At 42.0% G+C, this 22,666-nt stretch overlaps 2 protein-coding genes across 4 annotated transcripts in view; one reads left to right on the forward strand and one right to left on the reverse strand.

Moving 5' to 3' along the window:
* Positions 1 to 11,238, forward strand: part of TATDN1 (TatD DNase domain containing 1) — a 29,515-nt gene extending 18,277 nt beyond the window's left edge. For all 3 annotated transcript variants that reach the window (XM_077809812.1, XM_077809813.1, XM_077809814.1), the window contains 6 exons: positions 973 to 1,058; positions 1,165 to 1,205; positions 2,388 to 2,464; positions 3,388 to 3,458; positions 6,094 to 6,220; positions 10,759 to 11,238. In XM_077809812.1, coding sequence (XP_077665938.1) covers positions 973 to 1,058; positions 1,165 to 1,205; positions 2,388 to 2,464; positions 3,388 to 3,458; positions 6,094 to 6,220; positions 10,759 to 10,861 — 505 coding nt within the window. In that variant the 3' untranslated portion in view covers positions 10,862 to 11,238. The remainder of the gene's footprint in view (positions 1 to 972; positions 1,059 to 1,164; positions 1,206 to 2,387; positions 2,465 to 3,387; positions 3,459 to 6,093; positions 6,221 to 10,758) is intronic.
* A 1,264-nt stretch (positions 11,239 to 12,502) lies between these two features.
* RNF139 (ring finger protein 139) lies at positions 12,503 to 22,052 on the reverse strand. The gene is made up of 2 exons (XM_077809811.1): positions 21,732 to 22,052; positions 12,503 to 14,377 (listed from the first exon to the last, which is right to left on the reverse strand). The coding sequence occupies exons 1-2, from the start codon at positions 21,910 to 21,912 to the stop codon at positions 12,582 to 12,584; spliced, it is 1,977 nt and encodes a 658-aa protein (XP_077665937.1). The 5' UTR covers positions 21,913 to 22,052; the 3' UTR covers positions 12,503 to 12,581.
* Positions 22,053 to 22,666: the final 614 nt, after the last annotated feature.

Genomic DNA, 22,666 nt, shown 5'->3' on the forward strand with positions numbered 1-22,666 from the left:
TAATATAGTAGTGTGTCCAGGGAAGACTTCCCTTTAAAGATCTATCCTTTAGTCATTTCACAGGCAAAAACTCCCATTCAGTGGAACCGTTAATGCGGTGATACTCAGATTTCAGTGGTTCAGGAGCCAAATTAGCCATCCACATTATCTAAAAGAGCCACAGTAGTGCAAATTCATTGTTTCTTTACTATATATACACCAGTGGTTCTCACTCTTTTTTTTTTTTTTTGCAGACCACTTGCTGGGGGTCTCAGTGAACCACTTAATGATCTTTCCAAACATTCATTGTATGATTAGCTAACTATTGAAAAGCGCTTTGGATAAAAACATTCTTTTAAAAAAAACTTAAACATTTTTTTGTTCTACAAATAAAAGCGCACAATTCATATTTTAATATCAGTAGTCTTACCTTTCCAATGCGATGGATGTACCCTCTCTCCCCCGCCACAGTAGCTTCCAAGCTGGGGCTGGGAAGAAAGGGAGTCTCTCCCCCACCACAGCAGCCACAGAGCTGCCATCTCTCCCCGACAGCTGCAGCACTGGAGCTGGGGAAAGTCGCCTCTTTCTCTGACCGCCGCAGCCCTGCATGTCCTAAATTCTGCCTACCCCCTCTTCTCGCTTCACTGTCCTCTCCCACCTACCTCCTATTCCCCCCCCGGCCACCACCTCACCTTACATGTGGGTCTTCTCCAGGGTCCAGGCTCGTAATTAGTGGAGGCTACGTCTGAATGGCTCCACTAATTAGGTGGGTGGCCCTTCATTCTCTCATGTGTGACCGCCCAAGCACGCACCTGAGAGGGAACTATCCACGGACCATCTGAATGGAGCTCGCAGACCACTGGTTGTCCGCAGACCACAGTTTGAGAACCTCTTCTTTTTAAAAAGACCATTCTGTCTCATGGCCTCCTTTACACCATTTTTATTCAATCTTGCACCCAGTTTCTATCTAAAAACATATTTTTTTTCTTACAGATACTTTGAAAAGCAATTTGACCTGTCAGAGAAAACAAAATTGCCAATGTTTCTCCATTGTAGAAATGCACACACTGAATTCTTAGGTAGGTTTTGCTCAGGACTGAATGTGACAAAAGTTTGTAATAGTTTGCTTTTGCCCTTTAGCAAATAGTTAGTTTTGCTTACATTGTTCTTTCTTTTAATTGGCAGAAATAATGAGAAGGAATAGAGATAGATATGTGGGAGGAGTGGTAAGTATGACCAATCTTATAATAAATTATATTCAATCTAACACTCATTTAATTGTTTTGAGTACTATCCTTTTGAGTGTAATATAATCTCAGTAGATTTCCGGTTAAACCATTTAAACCACTACAAATCCATAGTAGCTTTACAATCCCTTTCACTACTTTTATCCTTCTCACTGTTGCTTTTCCAACAGTTTCTTGCAAGGTATGAGGATTGGTCAAGGAGAGAGAGACTTTGCAGCTGACATCAACAGTTTTTATTGGCTTGCCAGAAGTGAAGCTTAAAGCACTTTTTGCTTAAACTGGCTCCTTCCCAATTCTGAAGTGTCTACAGCTGCAGTTAGTTTTAAGGAGTACTAATCCTGTCTAGAAATTGAAACCCAATATAAAATGGTGGGTTTTGTACATGGATATGGGCAGGGTTCAGTTTAGATATTGATTGGTAGGATACCAGATCACCAAGAGTGTAAAAAAAAAAAAAAAAAAGAAGTCATACTTTAACATAAGGGTCATGCTTACATCACTCCAAACCAGTCTGTTTTAGCGATGAAGTCCTCTCCATCGTTGGTCCTACTACCACTAATGTCTAGGATGCCTTTTCTGTGACTGACAAACTGCACTTTTTCTGGTGCAACTAACTTTGTACCACTGCATTTTTAATTTCTTGTCTGTTGCATGCTCCAGCAGGAACGGTAACCACAAACGTTCACTTTTTATATCAAAACACTTTGTCAAAACCATGTCCATATGTAACTTTCAACCAGTATATATCTGCAGAAATTAAGGTTTTATATTTTAATGTTAAAAATAGTAACTGGAAACAAAGGACAATTTTTTTAAAAAATTCTTGTAGGTTACTTTAAGATATAATCATCATCCCTGGCTGAGAGAGAAGAGCAGGCCATCCTTCCGAAACGCATTCACAACCAACACTACTTGTCAAGGGGCTGCACTCTTTTGTCAATATTCGGGTGCAGAATTCAGCCTGTGAGCCTCTTGCCCAAAAGCAGAAGTGCTATCAGATGAGCCTTACTTACTCTATAATTCACTGAATTCTATATAAATATATCTTGCATATTACCTCTGGTTTTTACTTTACAATTAAGAACTATAAATATTTACACAAATATTAATTTTGGGTTACAGGTTTTCTTACATGATAAAGTATATAAACCTCTTTTCTAGGTACATTCATTTGATGGCACAAAGGAAGAAGCAGCTGCTATAATAGATTTGGATCTCTATATAGGAATAAATGGTTGGTAAGTTCTTTTCAACAAATGATATTTTTAAAATAGTTTCATAACTTGAAATGTAATTACTTTTTAAAATGAGGTTAAGACTTCAAAGCCCATTAGACTAAGTGATCATTTGTAGACAGATTTAGATTTGCACTTATTAATCTGTTAACTGCAAAAAGTTCTCAATTCACAGGTCAAATGCATTCCTCTTTACACACTGAGATAATCTAGTCTTGGGCCCTTTCTGAGATGCTCCATGCCAATTCTAGTTTGTAAATAAATGAGGTGGAGTGTAGCGGCAGCTGTATTTTAGGACAAAGTAATTAAAAAAAACAAAACTACATTGTCTAGTCCAAAAGTAACCAAGAATTAATGTGACCAGCCTGATCTACCAATGGACTGGGCTGAAATCACACTATTAATTATCCTGAGACCTAACTGTTTGATTTATGTGAGCTCAGACTGCTACACCTTTTGGCAGGAGCCTTTAAATTATCCAGATATCGAGCCAGATGAACACAGAAACCCAGCAGAAGCTTCCATGTGCTTTACCGGGCCAGTGTGGCTGTAGAAGCTGATTTGTGGAACTGGAATTAGGACTGGGACAGCGGGCCACCTCCTAGGGTTGTCATTTTTAGCCGTGGCTTGGATGCACAGCTGGGAGCTTTTTTTAATATAAGTTGAGGCAAATAATACTTACACATTATTTAGAAATTAACTCTTTAAGAAACCACTTTTGCTAAGAAACCATTTTTGTAAGCAAGGTAATTAAATACCAGCCAGAGAACATTCTACTTAGTTTCTAAAAGTTATGAGCTTCATAAGGCTCTGAGAAGATGATTCCAGTCGCACATGGCTTAAGTATGGTTTGAACAAAAAACCACAATCCTCTAACAAAACATCAACTTACGTCCAAATTCACTCCCTATTCTTATGATTTCTAGCTCACTGAAAACAGAAGCCAACTTAGAAACACTGAAGTCAATTCCTAGTGAAAGATTAATGATAGAAACTGGTAAGCTGCTGTTCTGATGGACCATATTGCATTTTTTTTATGTTTTGAAAACTTTATTAGAAGTGCAGTTATGCTTGTATGGCAGTGAATATAAAGGGCAGTCTTCAGACACAAACTCACCATTACAGTAACAGGGGTTAGGAATGGCGAAAGGATTACCTTGTTCTCTATGGGTATGTCTACACTGCAGTGTGAGCTCAGGGTTGGAATTCAGGCTCAAGCCTAGCCCCCTCTTCCTTCTAGACACAAATCTCGCTAACCCACAACTCAGACCCAGGACCCCAAGGAGGTGGAGGGCCTGAGCCTGAGTCAAGCCAGGACCCACAGTTCAAGCCCTATTGCTCTGCAGCATAGACGTAGCCCCACTGGGCTTCTGGTCCGGAAGACTGCGAAAAGTATTCCACAATCCCACAGGCCAACTTTTTGTCCTCTAGACAGGCACAGTCAAGTTTTTCCACACTGCACCACAATCAAAGGGTGAGAGCAGCCACATTTTGGGAGGGTGTTAAGAAGTCTGGGATATGGGTGGTTGGATTCAGCCCCACATAATGCAGCGTAGATGCTGGAGCCCCAGGTTGGGATGCAGGGTTCAACAATTCCTAACATGGGGTTACAAATGAGTGTAGATGCTCAAGCCCTAGGTCAGGGGTCGGCAGCCTGCGGCACGCATGCTAATTTTTGGTGGCACTCTGCTGCCAGCTGGGGTCCTGGCTGCCGGCCCTGCTCAACCTGCTGCCAGCCTAGATGGATGGAACCCAGGGCCAGCAGCAGGCTGAGCGGCGCCAGTGGCTGGGACCCCGGCTGGCAGGGGCTGGCAGATGGAACCCCAGACCAGCAGCGGGCTGAGTGGCTCAGTCCGCTGCCGGTCGGGGTTCCATCTGCCATCCCCACTGCTGGTCTGGGGTTCAGTCTGCCAGCCAGGGTCCCAGCCACCAGCCCCACTCAGCCCACTGCCGTTCTGGGGTTCCAGCCCCTGGCACGCAAAACCTTAAGTTACAGTAAATAAATGAAGACTTGGCACACCACTTCTCAAAGGTTGCTGACTCCTGCCCTAGGTTATAACAAACCCAGTGTCTGCTAAGTGGAATTCTATTAACCCTGGGTTTACATTGCGGTGTAGACATACCCTAAAAAACTCTCTGGCAGACTCAATGAGCAGAGTTCACAGGCTCCAGAAGTAGTTATATTCAGCCCTCTTCTGGTAGAAAAGAACATAGATCACCTTGACAGAGACTGAGGGCATGAATGAATAAAAGGGGAGACACTAAGGCCTGGTCTACACTGTGGGGGGGATCGATCTAAGTTACACAACTTCAGCTGCATGAATAATGTAGCTGTGTGTCGTTCCCCCCCCCCCCCCCCCCCGGTCAAGTCCGCCTGCGCCTCTCACGGCGGTGGAGTACAGGAGTCGACAGGAGAGTGCTTGGAGGTCGATTATCGCGTCTAGTCTAGACGTGATAAAATCGACCCCCGCTGGATCAATTGCTGCCTGCCAATCCGGTGGGTAGTGTAGCCCTACCCAAAGCAGAGTGTAGATATGCCAAACACTATGGTAAAGAACATGATAAAGGCCATCCCATTATCAGCAGTAATGGCACTTGGGTGCATACCAGGAAATTCCAATTCATTAAGCAAAACAATATGAAAGAGGGCCTGAAAATACCTCCTGGAATAATTAGTTACGATTGAACTGATCTATTAGTGGATATTGGTTCTACTCACATTTATTTCAGACATCAGTAGTAGGACAGTTAAAAATAGATTAGGAGATTTAGTCAACAGTTATGTAATTTTGGCATATCTGAAAAAGGCTGTTTTTAAAAACCCTGTAAATCCCTGCATTTCATTTTTGTCTTATACACCCTGATGTGCCTTTGTTTATCATTGATACTCAGACTTCAGTGGTTCAGGAGCCAAACTGGCAATCAACATTACTCAAAAGTCCCATAGTAGTGTGAATTCATTATTTTATTTACTATAGTACTATATATTCATATTTAAACAGTATGATGGGGAAATATTAATTCATATATATAATATATATACACACACACACTCACAGCAAAATGACTGATCAAGTACTATTTTATCAACTACAATTGGTTAATATAGTAAAAGCATCCTGATTGATTAATAACTTAGATTGGTTAATAATTAAATCAGTGTTTTAATATCACGTGCTGCAAAGAGCCACAGGAGACACATTAAAAAGCCACTTGTGACTCATGAGCCTCAATCTGAGTATCACTTGTGTATCTAAACTTTCTGTGGGTTACACAAGTGGTTCACTGGCTAGCAGCCCTTGTCATGGTAGCATTTCTCTCTCTGCTTCTTTTATTATACTGCATTATTGCTGAATAAAGTGGCTAATTTTATAATATGTAAAAATCTTACAGAATTTAATATAATGGAATAGTAATTTGAAGTAATTTATTAATTATTATGGATGTTAAATGAACTAATCTCATAATCATTCCTTTATCATTTGGGAGAGAAACTGTGCTTAAGAGGAGTGATTTCTAAAATGGGCTTTGGTCTGTGGAAGGTGGGGAGGACATAAACTGACAGAAGAGCAAACAATTATATGAAATTATTAACGATTGTATACATTTAACTCTTGTTTGAATCATGCAAGATGCTCCCTGGTGTGGTGTGAAAAATACTCATGCTGGATCAAAGTGTATAAAAACAACATTTCCCACAAAAAAGAAATGGGAACTAGAGCATTGCTTGAAGGACAGAAATGAACCTTGCCATATAATGTAAGTATGTACTTTTTATATTTGAAACTAAAGGTTTGGAAATGTACACAAGTACATACAAAATTTAGTAGGCTTAAACCAATACAGAGTTATTGAATCGGGAGCAAGGTGCTGTACTCTAAAATATGTTTTACAAAATACATTGTGGCTAACTTTTCAGAGGTTCTTGCATCTCCATTGATTTCAGCAGGAGTTTCGGAAGCTCAGCAAATCTTAAAATCAGGTCCTTAGTGATGTCTTTTCATTTGATATCCCATGTATCCCTTCCCTCTACTTTGTAGTTCTCCCCTTAGCACTACCAAAATAGAGTCCAAGTACCCAGACTCTAATTCATGTCACTGTGTTGCTTCTCCAGATGTAGCTGTTAGAGTACATGCAACACCAGAAGAGCCAACTGTGTGATCTTTTAAAGTGGGAGGGGCTAGTGGGACACAGAGCGGATACAAATTGTTTTCTCCAAATCACTACTGTTTTAAGAGTACTTCCAGCAGATGAGGAGGCTAGTGTTGGTGTAGCTGTAACCTGAGGATCAGCAGCAAAATGAAACTGATTAAGATCACATCAGTTTCATTCTGCTCTACAGCCAGTAAAGACACCAGTTTGAGGTTTGGAGATGAACAAGAATGCCCCAAAGGGGCGTTTGGAGAGGGAAATGCTTCAGGTGCCTATGGCCCGCTTTGCTCTAGAATCTAAATGTCTAGAAAAAACAAACAGCAGGGGGTAAAAGTGCTACTTTTGATTTTAAATTGTATTAACTATAATCACTAAATGAGATTGATGGCTGAAATACTCAAATCTCATCAAATGCTGATCCCCTATTGTTTCAGTCTGGTCTTGGGGTTAGATCTGCTTTCTCCTGTTTACCCACCACCACAAAACATTACGTGAAATGCTCTGATTATAAGTAGGCTTAGAAGAGTTTGATTTTTATTATTTTATAATGTCAATTGAGGATGATTTTTTCTGTTTTTATCAATTTACATTTCACAGTTGTGGGAAATTAGGCAATTATTTAATGACAGTGGATGTGGAGAGTCAAAAAGTTAAAGCTGTATAATTATAAAACACAGAAATGGTCAATATCACATCTAAATATCCTTAAATCAAACTCTAATAAGTTCTCAAGCAGCATTTTTCTCTATCTGTACATTTCAATTATCAATGGAAATATTTTTTTCACCAGTTTGTATATGGTGAAATTGACATTTACCTAAAAATCTAATTCTCCCAAGCCTAGTTGTAAGTGACTTTAATTCACTTTTGGCCCAGTAACAGTTTGCAAGAGTGTCTGTCAGCAAGAATGTAAATACGTTTGTAGTAATCAAAATCTGAAACTAGTTTACTTGTAGAAATGTTCAGTCATTTTGGGGGAAAAAAAAAAGTTTTATAGCTTAATTTTTAAAAGCCAGTGTCTTTATAAAAAAAAAAAAAAAAGTCTTTGGATGCAGCTACTAAAGAGTCCAAATAAATTTGGCAAGTAATCCACAAGAGAGTTGATTGATCTTACTTTGATATGGCATCATCTATTATAAGAGTGTTCAGAAGCTCTTTGTGCATAGCAATTTGTAGGAGCTTTTGAATAACGTGTACTTTCCATACTTTTCAATACATTACCAGACCTTATAGGGACACAGTTTGATTTAACAATTTCTAACAATATTTTGACAAACTTGTATGTCCCCAATTTGTAAAGTTTATCTTCTCCCTGCTGCTGTTTTAGAAAGGTTATCTGGATGAACCTCAAATTATGTTAAGAGTCTGTTCCTCCCCCTCTCTACACACATGCTTGTCAGCTGATCCTGTTTCAATTTAGCTGTTAGCAGTCAATACCTTGTTACAGAGAGTGGGGGAGAATATGCAGGGGAGCTCCCCCCTCCCCCTGAAGAGCAGTACATGAGATATGAAGTGCAACTAACGATGGATAAAATTTTGTTTATTATTTTACTGGGAGCGGGGGAAGGATTTTCTGATTTCAGTGACAGTCAGCAGCCTGTAACATTAGGTATAAAATGTTTAGGTCAAAATGGGACTAAAGTCAGTCACCCTTTAAAATGATCATAAATAGCATGCAGCCAACTTCAACCCTGAATATCAATTCTAAGATGTAAATTGGACAAAACAAAAATCTTCAGTTGGTTACTTTAGTCTCAGATAAAATGAAGTGTGATAAGTGACATTGGAGGCCATCTTAGGCTAGATCCACAGAGATTTTGGTACTTAACTGCCACTTTATATGCCTACATTCGACCCTTGCTCTGCTGCTGCCTGAATTCCTGCTGGTGGGCACGTGCAAAGCTGACCAAGTTCTGATGCTCAGCACCTACTTCATGCCTCATCCCTAGTGGGATTCACAAACTCGACTTTCTCTCATCTATCTTGCCTGCAGGTCCCAATTTGGTAGGCATTCTCAGGGGTCTCTTAAGAGCATGTCTACTGGAATGGACCCCAGAAAAACACCACTTGAAAAAGGAGGTGGAATACTTTGTCACTGGAGCAGAGACCTGAGTCTCCCAGGAGAGTATGCTAACCCCTAGGCTATATTCTCTCTAGGCTGATGATTAAGTATGTGACACAAAAGTAAAACATCTTCAGCAGGAGAGATTGAGACATTCATCCCAAAATACCCTGTTAGCCTAATGGTTACTCACCTGAGAGGTAGAAGACCTGTGTTCAAGTCCCTGTTCTCCATCAGGCAAAGTGCACATTTGAACCTGTCTCTCCCACATTCTGGCAGAGTACGCTAACTGCTTGGCTACTGAGTTTAAGGGCAGTACCCTCTTCCTTAGTTTTACTTGAAAAAGGGCTGAGCTGATCTAGGGATCTAATTAGGAGACTCTTCAGTGGTGAATTCCAAGTGGAAACAGGCACCTAATTCCCTTTGAGGGGGTGAGGCTTAGGCAAAACCTCTCTCTTTGGCATTGTCTCCTAGTTAGTTTAGGCAGCTTCCTGCTCAGCCTATGGTGGCTTTTGTGAATCCGCTTTTTAGGCACCTGCCCCTCATTCACAGTGCAGAGAGTATGGGAGCCTGACTTGGGGCTAAGGTGTCCATTTAGGTGTTCTGCCACCCAGAGTAGGCATTACAAGGCTTACCCTACATCCCCTTTGTGGATCAAGCCCTTCCTCTTTAACAACAAAAAGATGTGGCTATTAAAGGAGGGTAAGGTGGAAAGTACTGTCAAAATAAACTACATCAGGCCTTTGTCATAGGCCATTGGGTGATGGTCTGTTCTCCATGAGGGGAAAATTCCCTGTTGTCATTGTCAGAGCTACACAGATTCTTAGCTAGTGTTACTTGGGATGGCTATATAAGCTTCTGTAGAGCTACACCAATTTACACTGGCTAAATGTCTGACTTTATGGACTTCAGGTTGAGATTTTCTATTCAGGAAGCTAAATAGGTGGCCTGGTTTTTCAGAAGTGCTGAGCAACTTCTGCTGAAGTTAAGGGGAGCTGCTGGGTGCACAGAACTTTAGAAAAGGCCACTTATTTATTGGCCTAAATATGGACTTCAGCTTAAGATTTCCTAGTGAAACTTCCTGAGGCCAGATCCTCAGCTGGGGTAAATTGGTGTAGCTCTACTAAAGCTAATGTATCTACAACCAGCTGAGAATCTCTCCCTCAATGATCACTTTCATTTATTGTTAATGTCTTGTACCTACAACAAACCACCTGTGCAGAAATTTTTCTTGTGAACTGAAGCCTTAGTGGCAATAAAGAACTTGAAAGGGCAGCACTGTAGAACTTAACTGAGGTTTTTTCTAAGCAGAAGTGTATCCACTAATTCAGCTGCATCTAAAGAAGCACAATATTGCATTGATAGTCGGAAGGTAGTCCTAAGGGCTATCGGGGATCACCAAGTAGTGGAAGGAACAACTATTCAATCCTTGTTTTTCAGCTACTAATTGGAAACCTGTATTTTCTAAATACAAATAAGTGGTAGTGCATTGCTCCACCTGTCAAGACTTAGGGTAACAGTTTTTGAAAAGTGCAACTATTTATTTAGTCTTATCTTTTGGCTTCTTCCCCATCCCTTTTAACAACAGATTTATTAAATACCATATTCCTGAAGTGTTAATTTAACAAGCTATTGCTAAACACCTAAGAACTTGTTCATTAGAAATAAAAAATGTGGATAGGAAGCAAGAGTATAGGCTATTTAATTGACTACACTCTTAAATTCACCCTCTGAACTTCTGATGGCCTACGTGAGAGATTTATACTGCACTTTATCCAAAATAGCAGAAGTTTCACCTGTACAGCAAAATCACTTCCATTGGAATGTAAGGTTGTTTAACTACCTATGTAGGCCAAGCAAAAGTTGTCAAAGGATCAAAGATTAGGAGACTGCTAGTGAGTGGTTGATGTTTTAAGTGGTAGAAGCTAGTTACTGTGTACAAATGAAACTAAAGTAGACTTGCACCATTAAGTCCTGACCATCTTGGTCCCCTCATAGCTACTTGTGTACGCATAAACTAAACTGCCATTAGTATATTTACCATTACACATAACTGAGTGAAATTAACTTTTTTTCTTTTTAGTCAAGTACTAGAGATAATGACGACAGTAAGAGAGGAAGACCCACTTGAACTGGCCAACACTCTTTATAACAATACTATTAAAGTCTTCTTTTCTGATATGTAATGCTGTTCCTTACCCTTATTTTGTATAAAAGTATGCAAAGTCTGTTAACCTTACTGTAAAACTTAAAAAAACAAAACAAAACCCCACTCCTGCCATAAAAAAAAATTATATTTTGAGGTATGACAAGATTAAACCTGTCTTTGTAAACCTCAAATGCTGAACATCTAAAGCAGGGGTTCTCGTAACAATTTTTTTGGTGGCCACTCTGACCATTTTTCCTAAAATAATTAACTTTAGGGAAAATAATACATATGCACATATACATGTCCAAATCACTAATTTATTTGTGTGGGGGTTTTTTTTTTTTGCAGACTCAATAAAAAATGTACAGTTATGTCTATTCTTTTCTGGACCTAAACAGAATAGAAACAGTAAAGTACTTTGCATAGTGTTGTTTTGTTGTTCTTTTTGGGGGGAGGGAGGGGAGGATTTTTTAAAGATTTGCTAGCTAGTAAGTCTGTTTCTGTGAAAAGTGATATTTGTATGTTAATCACTTTTCACAGCAGCAGGCTTGTTAGGTAGCTGGGAGACAGTGAATAATATACAAATATCACTTTTCACAACTGACTTACTCAATTTGTCCTCCAGCTTGCCAGAGCTAAGCCCTGGATAGGGAGGTGGGTAGGAAAGCAGCAGGGGCCAGGGGTAATGGGGGTTGAGCCTAAGGAGAGGAGCCCTGCAGCTATGCAACAGGGGTAAGAGGCCATAATGGGGGCCAGAAGTATGGGGGTGAGCCTGGGGCTGGAGCCCAAAGCCTCATGTCCAGGGGATGGAACCTACTGCTGCCTGCCACCCCAGGCCTAAAGCCTACTCCTCTGGTATTTGTGGATCCAAAGGGGGTCAGTCCCAACACCTGCTGGTGCCCCTGGGGGGGAGCATTGCTTTGCCCCCCACCTCCATCAGTGCCAAGGAGACTATGGCTACACAAAAAGCCCCTGATGGCCACAGACCTAATGCCTCAACAAACTTGGTCTGCTTTTTGTACAGTCAGTTTTGCAGCTCTACTTCCCTCACAACATTCTAGGATCAATTTTAAGGGTAGTCTGTAGCAGCTATGCTCTTGATTCATCTTTTCCAGTACTCTGACTTTGTATCAGATTAAAATAAGTCTGTAAAAAGCAAAGTTTTTACTTTCCATGGTACCTTCTCATAATATTAATGAAGTTTACCTATCCATCATACAGCTTGGTTCTGAGAAAGTTTTCCAGAAAACATAGCAGTTTCATTCTTATATTCCACACACACAAGTACTTTTAAGTTTTCTACAAACCTGAACTTTATTTTGAGATAGCTATAATGTTCTGCTAATGTTTTTAAATTTATAGGTTCAAAACATTTCATCTCTAATTGTGTCTTCCAGGCATACTGAAGGTCTTTTTTCTCCAATAGTTTAACTCACAGCCAAAAATCATTGTTCTAGAATTTAGCATGCAGCCTTTGGCACAGCAGATGGATTACATGTGTCACTATATCAAGTGTTTGTCCAACTTTGTCTTAAACATGTGACAACATTTTATTCCATGTACAATAATGTACACAAGTTTAAGGTAGTCATGAAAGAGACTGGAAATAATTAGTGGTATATTTACAGTAGCACACCAGAGTAAATGACAACCATTCACAGACAACACTGAGATACCATTGTTGTGCTTAAGTATACAGTGAAGTGAAACTTTTATTCTGTTGTTGAACTCCATTTTAAACAAATACCTCAGTGATTTTAGTCACCCACGGAGTCAGAATCAACATTAAGAGTCTCATTCTGGTGTTCTGCCACACAGTCATCATCATCACCACTGTCAGTACTGTCATTATCTTCATTTATTTCATGAGCAGCTTCTTCTGCAACTTCTACAGGATTTTCATTAGGTGCAACAAACCCATTGTTAGAGATATTTGCATTTTCCTTTTCTTCAATATATACTTTTTGATGGCACATTGGACAAGTGTCTTGAATATAGAGCCATTTCCGAAGGCAAAGTGCATGAAAGTAATGATTGCATGGAGTAATACGAGCAGATGTAGTAAACTCATGGTAGCAGATTGCACATACATCATCTATTTCATGTAACCGACTTCCTTTTACTTCAGGAAGTGAGTTTATTTTCTTAACAGCTGTCCTCCGATTTATAAAAGTTTTCCAGCCATTCTTTGCTTGCAAGTAGATGTTGAAATAAGCATGTAGACACATCATGCAAGCCCGAATCTTACTTCCTGATTCAAATACCATGGTATAAGCTCCATTTCCAAACATGATCACACCAAATATAAACTCAATAATATTGCCTGTTGAACGAACATAGTAGACATAATCATCAAGCTTTTCCCATAGGACATTATAGTAGCCATCAATCATGAATAGTACATAAACCGTGATAGAAACAATTACTTTTAGGCAAAGTTCCACACAGAATGCTGTAACTGCAAAAAGCCATGTATTTAGTGCATAGTGGTGCCAAAGGATATAACTGAGCAGAACTGGAAGAATAAAAAGGCAAGCTGAAACAAGAAGTACAGGGAAGTGTCTGCGAAATGATGACACATGGGAGGCACTGAGAGACATTAGTACAGGGTCTGTCATTCCATGGATAAAATGCAGGACTGCAGTTAACAAAAGGCACATGTTTCGACTTAGGCGAACTAGTCTCTCTTCTGGCTTTAGACCACTTAAGCCAGTCTGCAGAGCCAAAATAAAAAATAAAACAGGTGCTACAAAACCAAGCCTCTTGTCATCTTCATCAGTTGATCCAATAAAGGCCAAAATACCCAGTCCCAAATAATGGGCTACTGAAGAAATTACAGCGCTCATGCCTAAGACAGTTAAAGTAGAATCACACCCACTTATTATAAGACTGCAAACTAGTTCCCAACAATTTTCCCAAGAAATCAAGTAGAACTTCTCTTCTGTATTAGTTTCTGCCATCTTGACAACATAAGTTAACACAACTGCTTGTGCTGTAAGTCTCGTTAGCCAGAACACACGCAGTACAGCTGGAAAACGAATCCTTTTCCACGTATCTTCCATCAATAACTGTAATCCATAAATGCGATACATATGCCTTAAAAGGAGATAAACGTATCGTGTGGAATAATAGAACCATTTAATTTTCATAACTAAATTGATTGTGGTATGTAATGTCAGAATTAGGCCTGAAATAAAAACTAAAATCTGTCTGACATTTAAAGGTAATTCAATGATCAAGCCTATTATAGGAATCAGTATATCCAGTATGATTAGTTGGGAGTATATGGACTGTACGTTTAACAATGTAACATATCCAATCCCAAAGGTAAGCTGAAGGATAGAAAGTGCCATCCATAGTGAGGGTCCTTTATGAGGGAGGAACTGAATTCCAAAAGCTGCTGTGTAGTAAGCACTGTAGAAGTTTATGTGCAAAGAAGCATAATAATTCACCAACACTGAGGTTGCAGCTAGCAGAAATGCTGAGCTGATCATATAAAACTTGAAAAGTGCTCGCTGTTGCAAGACCAGAACAACACTGGATACAAAGACCCCTAAAAAACAGAATGAAATCATTTAGTTTTCAGCAGAAATTAGACATACGCATTTTACCTATTAACTCTCATGATACACAGTTCAGAGTTTTTAGCTTTGATGCTTTTATTTACCTTTAAACATTTCTAAAAAACATTTGTGAATAGAGCTACTGTTTAAACTTTAGCTTTTTCTGTGCAAGAGGCACCAGGGTACAGGACTACTTAACTTGCTTTTAATACACACAAAAAGTGAGCCCCACACCAATTATGCAAAAATAGTAAGTCACCACCACAACTGTCTGTCTTTTTTGCAATTTCAATACAAAGACTTAACTACTTCCCCCATCTCGGTAGAGTGGGATCCTTCCAGATCAGTATTGAGACACAATGCAGGGAGATTCATAGATTTTAAGACCTGATGGGACATTTGTTCATCTAGTCTGACTTTCTGTATATCACACACCACTAAATTTCCACTCAGCTACACCCGTATTGAGCCAAATAACTTATTTTTGACAAAAGCACTGAATTGCCAATGCCTGAACTCTTCAAGTACTGTGAATCTATAGAGGACTTCAATCTGTAGGACAATTAATCCAGAGCCTTTCACTAACTTTTTTTTTTAATTATTTTTAAAATTTAGAGAACAGTATAAGTAAAATGTTGCTATCAGAATATATTTTGAAACCTTCAGACATTCTTAAATTGCTGCTATTTTGAGGTGTTCACTTCAATCAACACCTTAAATAATCTAGTGTCCAATTAGTTTAACTTTTTAGTTTGACGATAGGAAACCAATTATTTTTGTAATATAAGTATGATAGTAAGAGAGAAAGCCAAGAATACAACTGTGCACATTCATTTTCATACAGGATACCATATTCCTATCCAGATCTGTAGAAAGTTGCTGAAAACCTAGGGTAAAACCTACAATTTTTTTTACATATTTCTAACAGCTGTTTGACTCAAATGACAAAACAATCCGCTCCAATTTGCTTGAGGCAGCATTTTTCAACCTTTTGAGATTGGTGACCACTTATTCAAAATCAAATTTTGCAATCTAACATTTTCACTCTTACTTTTATAGTAAATGTATTAACAATGATAAACCTATATATTTTTGTGTGTGTCGAGAGATTGGTAGGGAATACTTGATTTGAAGGGTAAGGGTCTGCAGGGAATAGGGGAAGATTTTTTTTGTTTTAGACTGTGATACCCCAACCTCCCCAACCCAATTCCTTTCATGACCCTGCTGCGGGTTACAACCCACTGGCTGAGCAACACTGGTCTAGAGAAACCAAAAACATACTGCTCTTACAAGCTGAGAGACAATCACAGAAATTAGACCTAATTGGAAAATAGAATAGATACTAGTCACTGTAGGCCATTCCCTATAACACATTTTAAAGTTTGTTTTCCCAGTCTAGCTAGATTTAGTTTTCCTACATTATGGAGGGAATTTTAGGATTCCGTTCCACAGCTTAATAGATTGTTAGGAAGTTTTCAGAAAAAATGTTTATTAATTTCATCTTGTAACTTCTAGATATACATCCTTGTACGACCATAAATAATTTGACATAATTTGATATTTATACTATTCAGATATTTTTGAATTGTTATGTCTCATCCTATGTAATTTCATCTTTTTTTTTTTTATATGTGTACAGATTTACTTTTATTGGTCTTGTTTGCCCACCTCTGAATTAGAGGGAGTTCAAAGTACGGCCCATGGGACACTCGTGCCCAGCCCCTGAGCTCCTGGCCTGGAAGGCTAACCCCCAGAACCTTCCCTGCTGTTCCCCCTCCCCCCGCAGCCTCAGCTCACTGCACCACCGGCACAATCCTCTGGGCAGCGGAGCTGCAGAGTCACAGCCTGACCCGGTGCTCTGTGCTGCGTGGTGGTATGGCTGGCTCCAGCCGGGCGGTACAGCAGCCTGTCCCGGTGCTCTGGGCACCGCGGCTGTAGTGCTGCCAGCGCTCCAGGCAGCGCGGTAAGGGGGTGGGGGTTTGGATAGAGGGCAGGGGAGTTTGGGGTGATGGTCAGTGGGCGGGGGTGTGGATAGGGGTCGGGGCGGTCAGAGGGCAGGGAACAGGGGAGTTGAATGGGGGCATGGGGTTCCAGAGACGGTCAGGGAGAAGTGGTGGCTGGATGGGGCGGCGGGGGGCAGTCAGGAATGAGAGGAGGGGTTGGATGAGGCAGGGGGGCTGCCAAGGGACAGGGGGCGAGAAGCGGGGGGGGGTCAGATGGGGGCAGGTGCCGGACCTCTATACAATTTCAGAAACCCGATGTGGCCCTCAGGCCAAAAGGTCTGCCTGCCCCTGCTCTAATTTATCTCTCTCTCTTATAAGGTCTTGTAATAAGGTGTTCAGAACTGAACAAACTCATACAGAGAGGAACTATTACCTACTTGTTTTGTGACATGATAGAATTCTGTGATGTGTGTACAAAAGCATTGGTCTTTGCCTGCCATATCACAGTGAAAACTCACACCGAATTCGTTGTCTGTCAATTTCAGATCTCAGCATATTTGTTTGCCACATTTTTCCCTCATATAGAATTTGTGATGTCTTTTGCCCCAGATTTAAAAGCTTGCATTTTTCCATGTTTAATCTTGTTGTGTTTTTCTTGGGCCATGTTTCTAATCTCTACATATATTTGTATTATCTCTGTCCTTCCAATGCCTCCTTCTTTAGTATCATCTATGAATTTCATTAGTGTGCCATTTATCACCTCAACAACCACCTCCAAGTCTTTAATGAAAATGTTAAATAAATGGGACTCACACTAGCCTCTGTAATACCTCACTCGTCCATGGCCCTTCTGCCCATGCGACAGTGTTCACATTCAAACCAGTCTGGATAAATTTTGACTAATATCGTGAGGATTTTTTTTTTTTTTTTTTTTGCGCTTCTGCAATAACACACCATTCTGGGTAATGAAGAGCTGCAGGCACCTGCTCGGGATAGGATTGTACCCAGTACCAGTGTAGTTCTAGCTATACACATATCGTGAGTTGCTAGCAACTTCATCTGGAAAATCCAAATATATCATACCTGGTTCATGTGTTTTATATAAGGACAGAACCCGGTTGCTTTCTGAAAATAATATTTTAAATTGATTGTTGCACAATGCTCTAAATCCTCTGAGAACAAAGATTTACAAACAGTAAAAAACAATTATCTTAACATGAGGATGACATTACTAATAGTGTAATTTGTATCTTCCCTTATACTGTAATCAATACCTCTCATTCCCTTGTTTCTATTCTCAGCTGCACTCCCTGCAATTTGTCAATATCTTTCTGGTAATGTGGTACCCAGAATTCAACAGAGTATTCAAAAGTCAGTAATATACGAACTATATTAGAAGGAACTATTACTTGTCCACATACTATTTATTTTTTAACTCTTTAATCAGCCACTGAACTGTCTTTCCAGCCCCAACTCTGTCCACCTCAAGCTCAATCTACACTTAGAAAGCAACATCTCCAGTGAACCTGTCAAATCAGCACACCCCAAAGAAGAGATATTGCCTTCTGAAGTGACAATTTAATGCATTAGACACACATGACCCCAGAAATGATTTTAATGCTTAAAGAAAACTGGGAGCCAAAGGAGATGGTGAAAGGAGAGTGTGTAACTAGGGAGATAAAGTGAGAGGTTAAGCAGAAAGGTTAGAGAAAGCTTGGAAATAGTTTTAGGACTCCATTCTGCCCTGACTTCCTATTCACCTAATCCCAGTTGAAGCCAATGTGGTTACTTACATAGGAAGCAAATCAGGGCAGAACTGAATACAAAATTTAAACGGAAGCAACAGGATTCCATAATGTACCATAACTGTACAGCATTCCATTCATTCTTCTCAAAACAAGATATACTATCTGGAATAGCGTTTCAAAACTATTCAAACAGCACTCTCCAACAGTATCAATGAAATTTCATTGGGACACATAACCTTTCCTCCCATCCATAGCTAAATTAGGGTATTTATCCTATTTTTATAAAAGTATATCAAATGCTGCAACCAGTTTAGTTTTTAAAAAAAGAAAAGGAGTACCTGTGGCACTTTAGAGACTAACAAATTTATTTGAGCATAAGCTTTCTTCCAAAACTTTCCATGGAGGAAAAATAAACAAAGAACAAAATGATTACCCGCTCCTTCTCCAAAAACCTATCATACAGACACCATTCTGAAGAGTGCCATAATCATATTATTAGACACTTAACAGAGATCATCCAATAACAAACACACCAACTCTCATTTATGTGGGATTAATTCCAAGGCACTTTCTAAAGCATCTGCCTCATACAAAACAGGACTTTGAAAGGTGTTTGAAAGGTGTTCTAAACGAGACATTTAGAAGTATCACTTAAAAAAAAAAGGTAATTTATCAGTTTAAGGTAGTGCCCACACCAGCTTAGGGAACAGAGGGAGTAAGTCAGGGCCTTCCAGTCCCGCAAGACAAGAGAGACCTTCCTAATGAACAGGAACCATTTATCCCCCTCCCTTTCTCCCAACATACAGAAAAGCAGGAACAAGAAGGGCTCCTTCTCCAAAAGCACCACTACCAGCTTCAACTGAAGGCACAGTGGGCACATGAAGGCTTTCTAGCCTGCATACTACAATCCATGAACTCACCTAGGCACTGAGCCATGTAGCCTACCCAATTCTTCACATGAGGAGCAGCAGCCACAAGAAGCCTTTGTGTAATGACACATCCACTCCAGTAAAACTATTTCTCTTTGTGGGTGGCAGGGATGGATAGCCCAGTGGTTTGAGCATTGGCCTGCTAAACCCAGGGTTGTGAGTTCAATCCTTGAGGGGGCCATTTAGGGATCTGGGGCAAAAATCGGGGATTGGTCCTGCTTTAAGCAGGGGGTTGGACTAGATGACCTCCTGAGGTCCCTTCCAACCCTGACAGTCTATGATTTCTGCTCCTACTGTTCTTGTAAAGTGCTGGAAATGACCCACCTTGACTATCACTACAAAAGGTTCTGCCCCCCGCCGCTCTTCTGCTGATAATAGCTCACCTTGTCACTCTTGTTACAGTCTGTATGGTAACACCCATTGTTTCATGTTCTCTGTGTATATAAAATCTCCCCGCTATATTTTCCACTGTATGCGTCCGACAAAGTGAGCTGTAGCTCATGAAAGCTTATGCTCTAATAAATTGGTTAGTCTCTAAGGTGCCACAAGTACTCCTTTTCTTTTTGCAGATACAAACTAACAGGGCTGCTACTCTGAAACATTGTATTTTGTGTTCCCTTCCCCCACCTTCTGCCTCTCTCCTGTCTTTTGGGATTGCAAACTCTGTACAGGTGGGAACTGCATTTGTACCGTGCTTAGGACAATAGTATCCCAGTCCTGTTTATGGGACACAGGGACACTACTGTAATATAAATATATTATATATCACACAGGAAAACAATGAAAAATTCCCCAATATCAACCATGACTCCTGCCAAGTTTCACTTTTTCCCTATCTGGGAATTCTTTTTCATGTACTTTATAAGCTATATGATTGAAAAAACTGGGTTTCTTTAATCTGAGGAAGAGAAGACTGAGGGGAGACATGATCATAGAATCACAGGGTTGGAAGGGACCTCAGGAGGTCATCTAGTCCAACCCCCTGCTCAAAGCAGGACCAATCCCCAATTTTTACCCCATCCCTAAATGGCCCCCTCAAGGATTGAACTCACAACTCTGGGTTTAGCAGACCAATGCTCAAACCACTGAGCTATCCCTCCACACTGCAGTTTTAAAGTACGTAAAAGGTTGTTACAAAGATGAAGGTGAAAAACTGTTCTTGTTAATCTTTGGAGATAGGACAAGAAGCAATAGGCTTAGATTGCAGCAAGGGAGGTTTAGGTTTGACATGAGGAAAAACTTCCTGTCAGGGTGGTTAAGCCCAGGAACAAATTGACTAGAGAGGCTGTGGAATCTCTGTCACTGAAGGTTTTTAAGAACAGGTTAGGAACACCTGTCAGGAATGGTCTAGTTATTATGTAGCCCTGCCTTGAGTGCAAGGGACTCCACTAAATACTAGATGACCTCTTGAGGTCTCTTCCAGTCCCACACTTCTGTGATTCTATTACATTCAAAGATTTTGAAGTATGTTTCAACAAAGCATATTACACTTCTGGTGGTTGTTTTTTAAAGTCTCTCTTATCAGAATGTGATATGTGTAAGATCACCAAGCAAAGGACTGTTGAAAATCTCCAGACTACACAGAACATTACAATCTCAAATATGGAGAAAAAGAAAAACTCTAAAGAGAAATGGATAGTAATGCAAAATGGTCACATAGCAGAAGACCCATTACCACGGTGTAATCTATTTTAGAGACACTGAAGGTATTAGCTTCAGCATCACTTGCAGGCTTTGTTAGCCGGATAAAGTTACAATCATAATTCCTAACACTTAGATGGAATTTTAAAATTTTCTAGGGTTCTCAAATTGTTACTGAGGGGCAAAAATATCTCATTTGAGGGCAGGTTAGGAGCCACACGCAAAAAGCAAGAGAATGAGGAAAGAGGAGCAGAAGAAATCTCTTCTGTTTACTTCAGTTAGGAGATATGTAGCAGAAGGAATCAGCTCTCAACTTGCTGCTGTTAGGAGGGAGAGATGCTGAAGCAGAAGGAAAAAAATGATGAGTGGAGAATAAAAAAGAGTGAAGCGCTATGAGCTCAATGAAGTCAGACCAGCAGCAGGAGAGGAGGAAAGTGCAGACATAACTGCTCAATACAGGTAAAAAAGAGAAGTAGGGCAACAGAACAGAGACTAGAGAATTCGGATCAGCTGGCAGTGAAACAGGAAGGAGAAGAAACGTGGAGGCACTCGAGGGAAGGGGCCCTAGGTATAGAAGGGTTGCGGGGAAACAGGCGGCGTAAGACACCAAGAAGAGTTATGGGGAAAGCAGCAGCCACGAGACAGAGGCTGGCGGGTGACTCGGCTGAGCTCGAAGTGGGGAGGGAGGCGGCCGGGAGGTGTGCGGATGCACCAACAAGGAGGAAAGGAGTACTTGTGGCACCTTAGAGACTAACCAATTTATCTGAGCATGAGCTTTCGTGAGCTACAGCTCACTTCATCGGATGCATACCGTAGAAACTGCAGAAGACATTATATACACAACAAGGAGGGTGGCGGACAGTTGGGAAAGTGCAGGTATGCCCCGGGGCCCAGGGGGATACCCAGCCCCCGCGGCAGTGCCTCCAGGAGCCGGGGTGGGATAAGAAAGGGGATGTACAGTGGAAGAGGTCTCCCCCAGCAGCACCCCCAGGAGCCCGGTGAACAGGGGGAGGGGAAGAAAGGGGGTGTCTCTCCCCCAGCACCACCCCCAGGAGCCCGGCGCACGGTGGGGGGGTCTCTCACCCAGCAGCCGCAGCAGCACCCCCAGGAGCCCGGCGCACAGGGAGCCCCCCGGCAGGGGGTAAGAGTTGAAGATGGCGTCGATGAGGAAGAGGCTGGGCACCCGCAGCGCAACTTCCAGCCCTGTTCGGAGCCGCGGGCCCAGCCCCAGCCCCGGCAGCTGCGGGGGACCAGGGGCCGCCATCCCCCGGGACCCGCCGCCTCGTACCAGTCTCTGGCCCAGGGACCTCGCTATAGTCCTGCTCCCGCCTCCTGGACGGGCCAGGCCCCCCGCAGTGCGGCCTCCTCCATGTTCCTTTCGCGCTCGGGCCTCGGCCTGCGGCAGCCCGCACCACCCTACAGGGAGGGGGGAGGCGGAGACACGGCGCCGTCACAATGCGCGGCCCCGCCCCCGGCTTCTACCCGGGGCGGGCGACTGCTGCCGATGGTGGCTCGGGGAGGGTTTCCGCCGGGAGCCCTGCTGCCCCCGGGTCTCGCACACCGCCCCACAGACCTCCCGCACACCGTGCTGCCGCCTCAGCCCCCCGCACAGCGCCCGGCCGCCCCATAGAGCCCGTCACACCGTGCTGCCGCCTCAGTCCCCCCGCAGCACACCGCCCGGCCGCCCCATAGAGCCCGTCACACCGTGCTGCCGCCTCAGTCCCCCCCAGCACACCGCCCGGCCGCCCCATAGAGCCCGTCACACCCGGCTGCCGCCTCAGCCCCCCCGCTCACCGCCCGGCAGCCCCATAGAGCCCGTCACACCGTGCTGTCGCCTCAGTCCCCCCCAGCACACCGCCCGGCCGCCCCATAGAGCCCGTCACACCGTGCTGCCTCCTCAGTCCCCCCCAGCACACCGCCCGGCCGCCCCATAGAGCCCGTCACACCGTGCTGCCGCCTCAGCCCCCCCCAGCACACCGCCCGGCCGCCCAATAGAGCCCGTCACACCCGGCTGCCGC

This window comes from Eretmochelys imbricata, chromosome 2 (genome assembly GCF_965152235.1).
Source record: "Eretmochelys imbricata isolate rEreImb1 chromosome 2, rEreImb1.hap1, whole genome shotgun sequence".
NCBI classification, from domain to species: domain Eukaryota; kingdom Metazoa; phylum Chordata; order Testudines; family Cheloniidae; genus Eretmochelys; species Eretmochelys imbricata.

Coding starts and splice junctions, on each gene's coding strand:
- RNF139 (XM_077809811.1), bottom strand. CDS start 21,912: ATGGCGGCCCCTGGTCCCCCGCAGCTGCCGGGGCTGGGGCTGGGCCCG. Junction 14,378..21,731: donor GGTGCTGCTGCGGCTGCTGG/GTGAGAGACCCC, acceptor TCTGTTTTTTAG/GGGTCTTTGTATCCAGTGTT.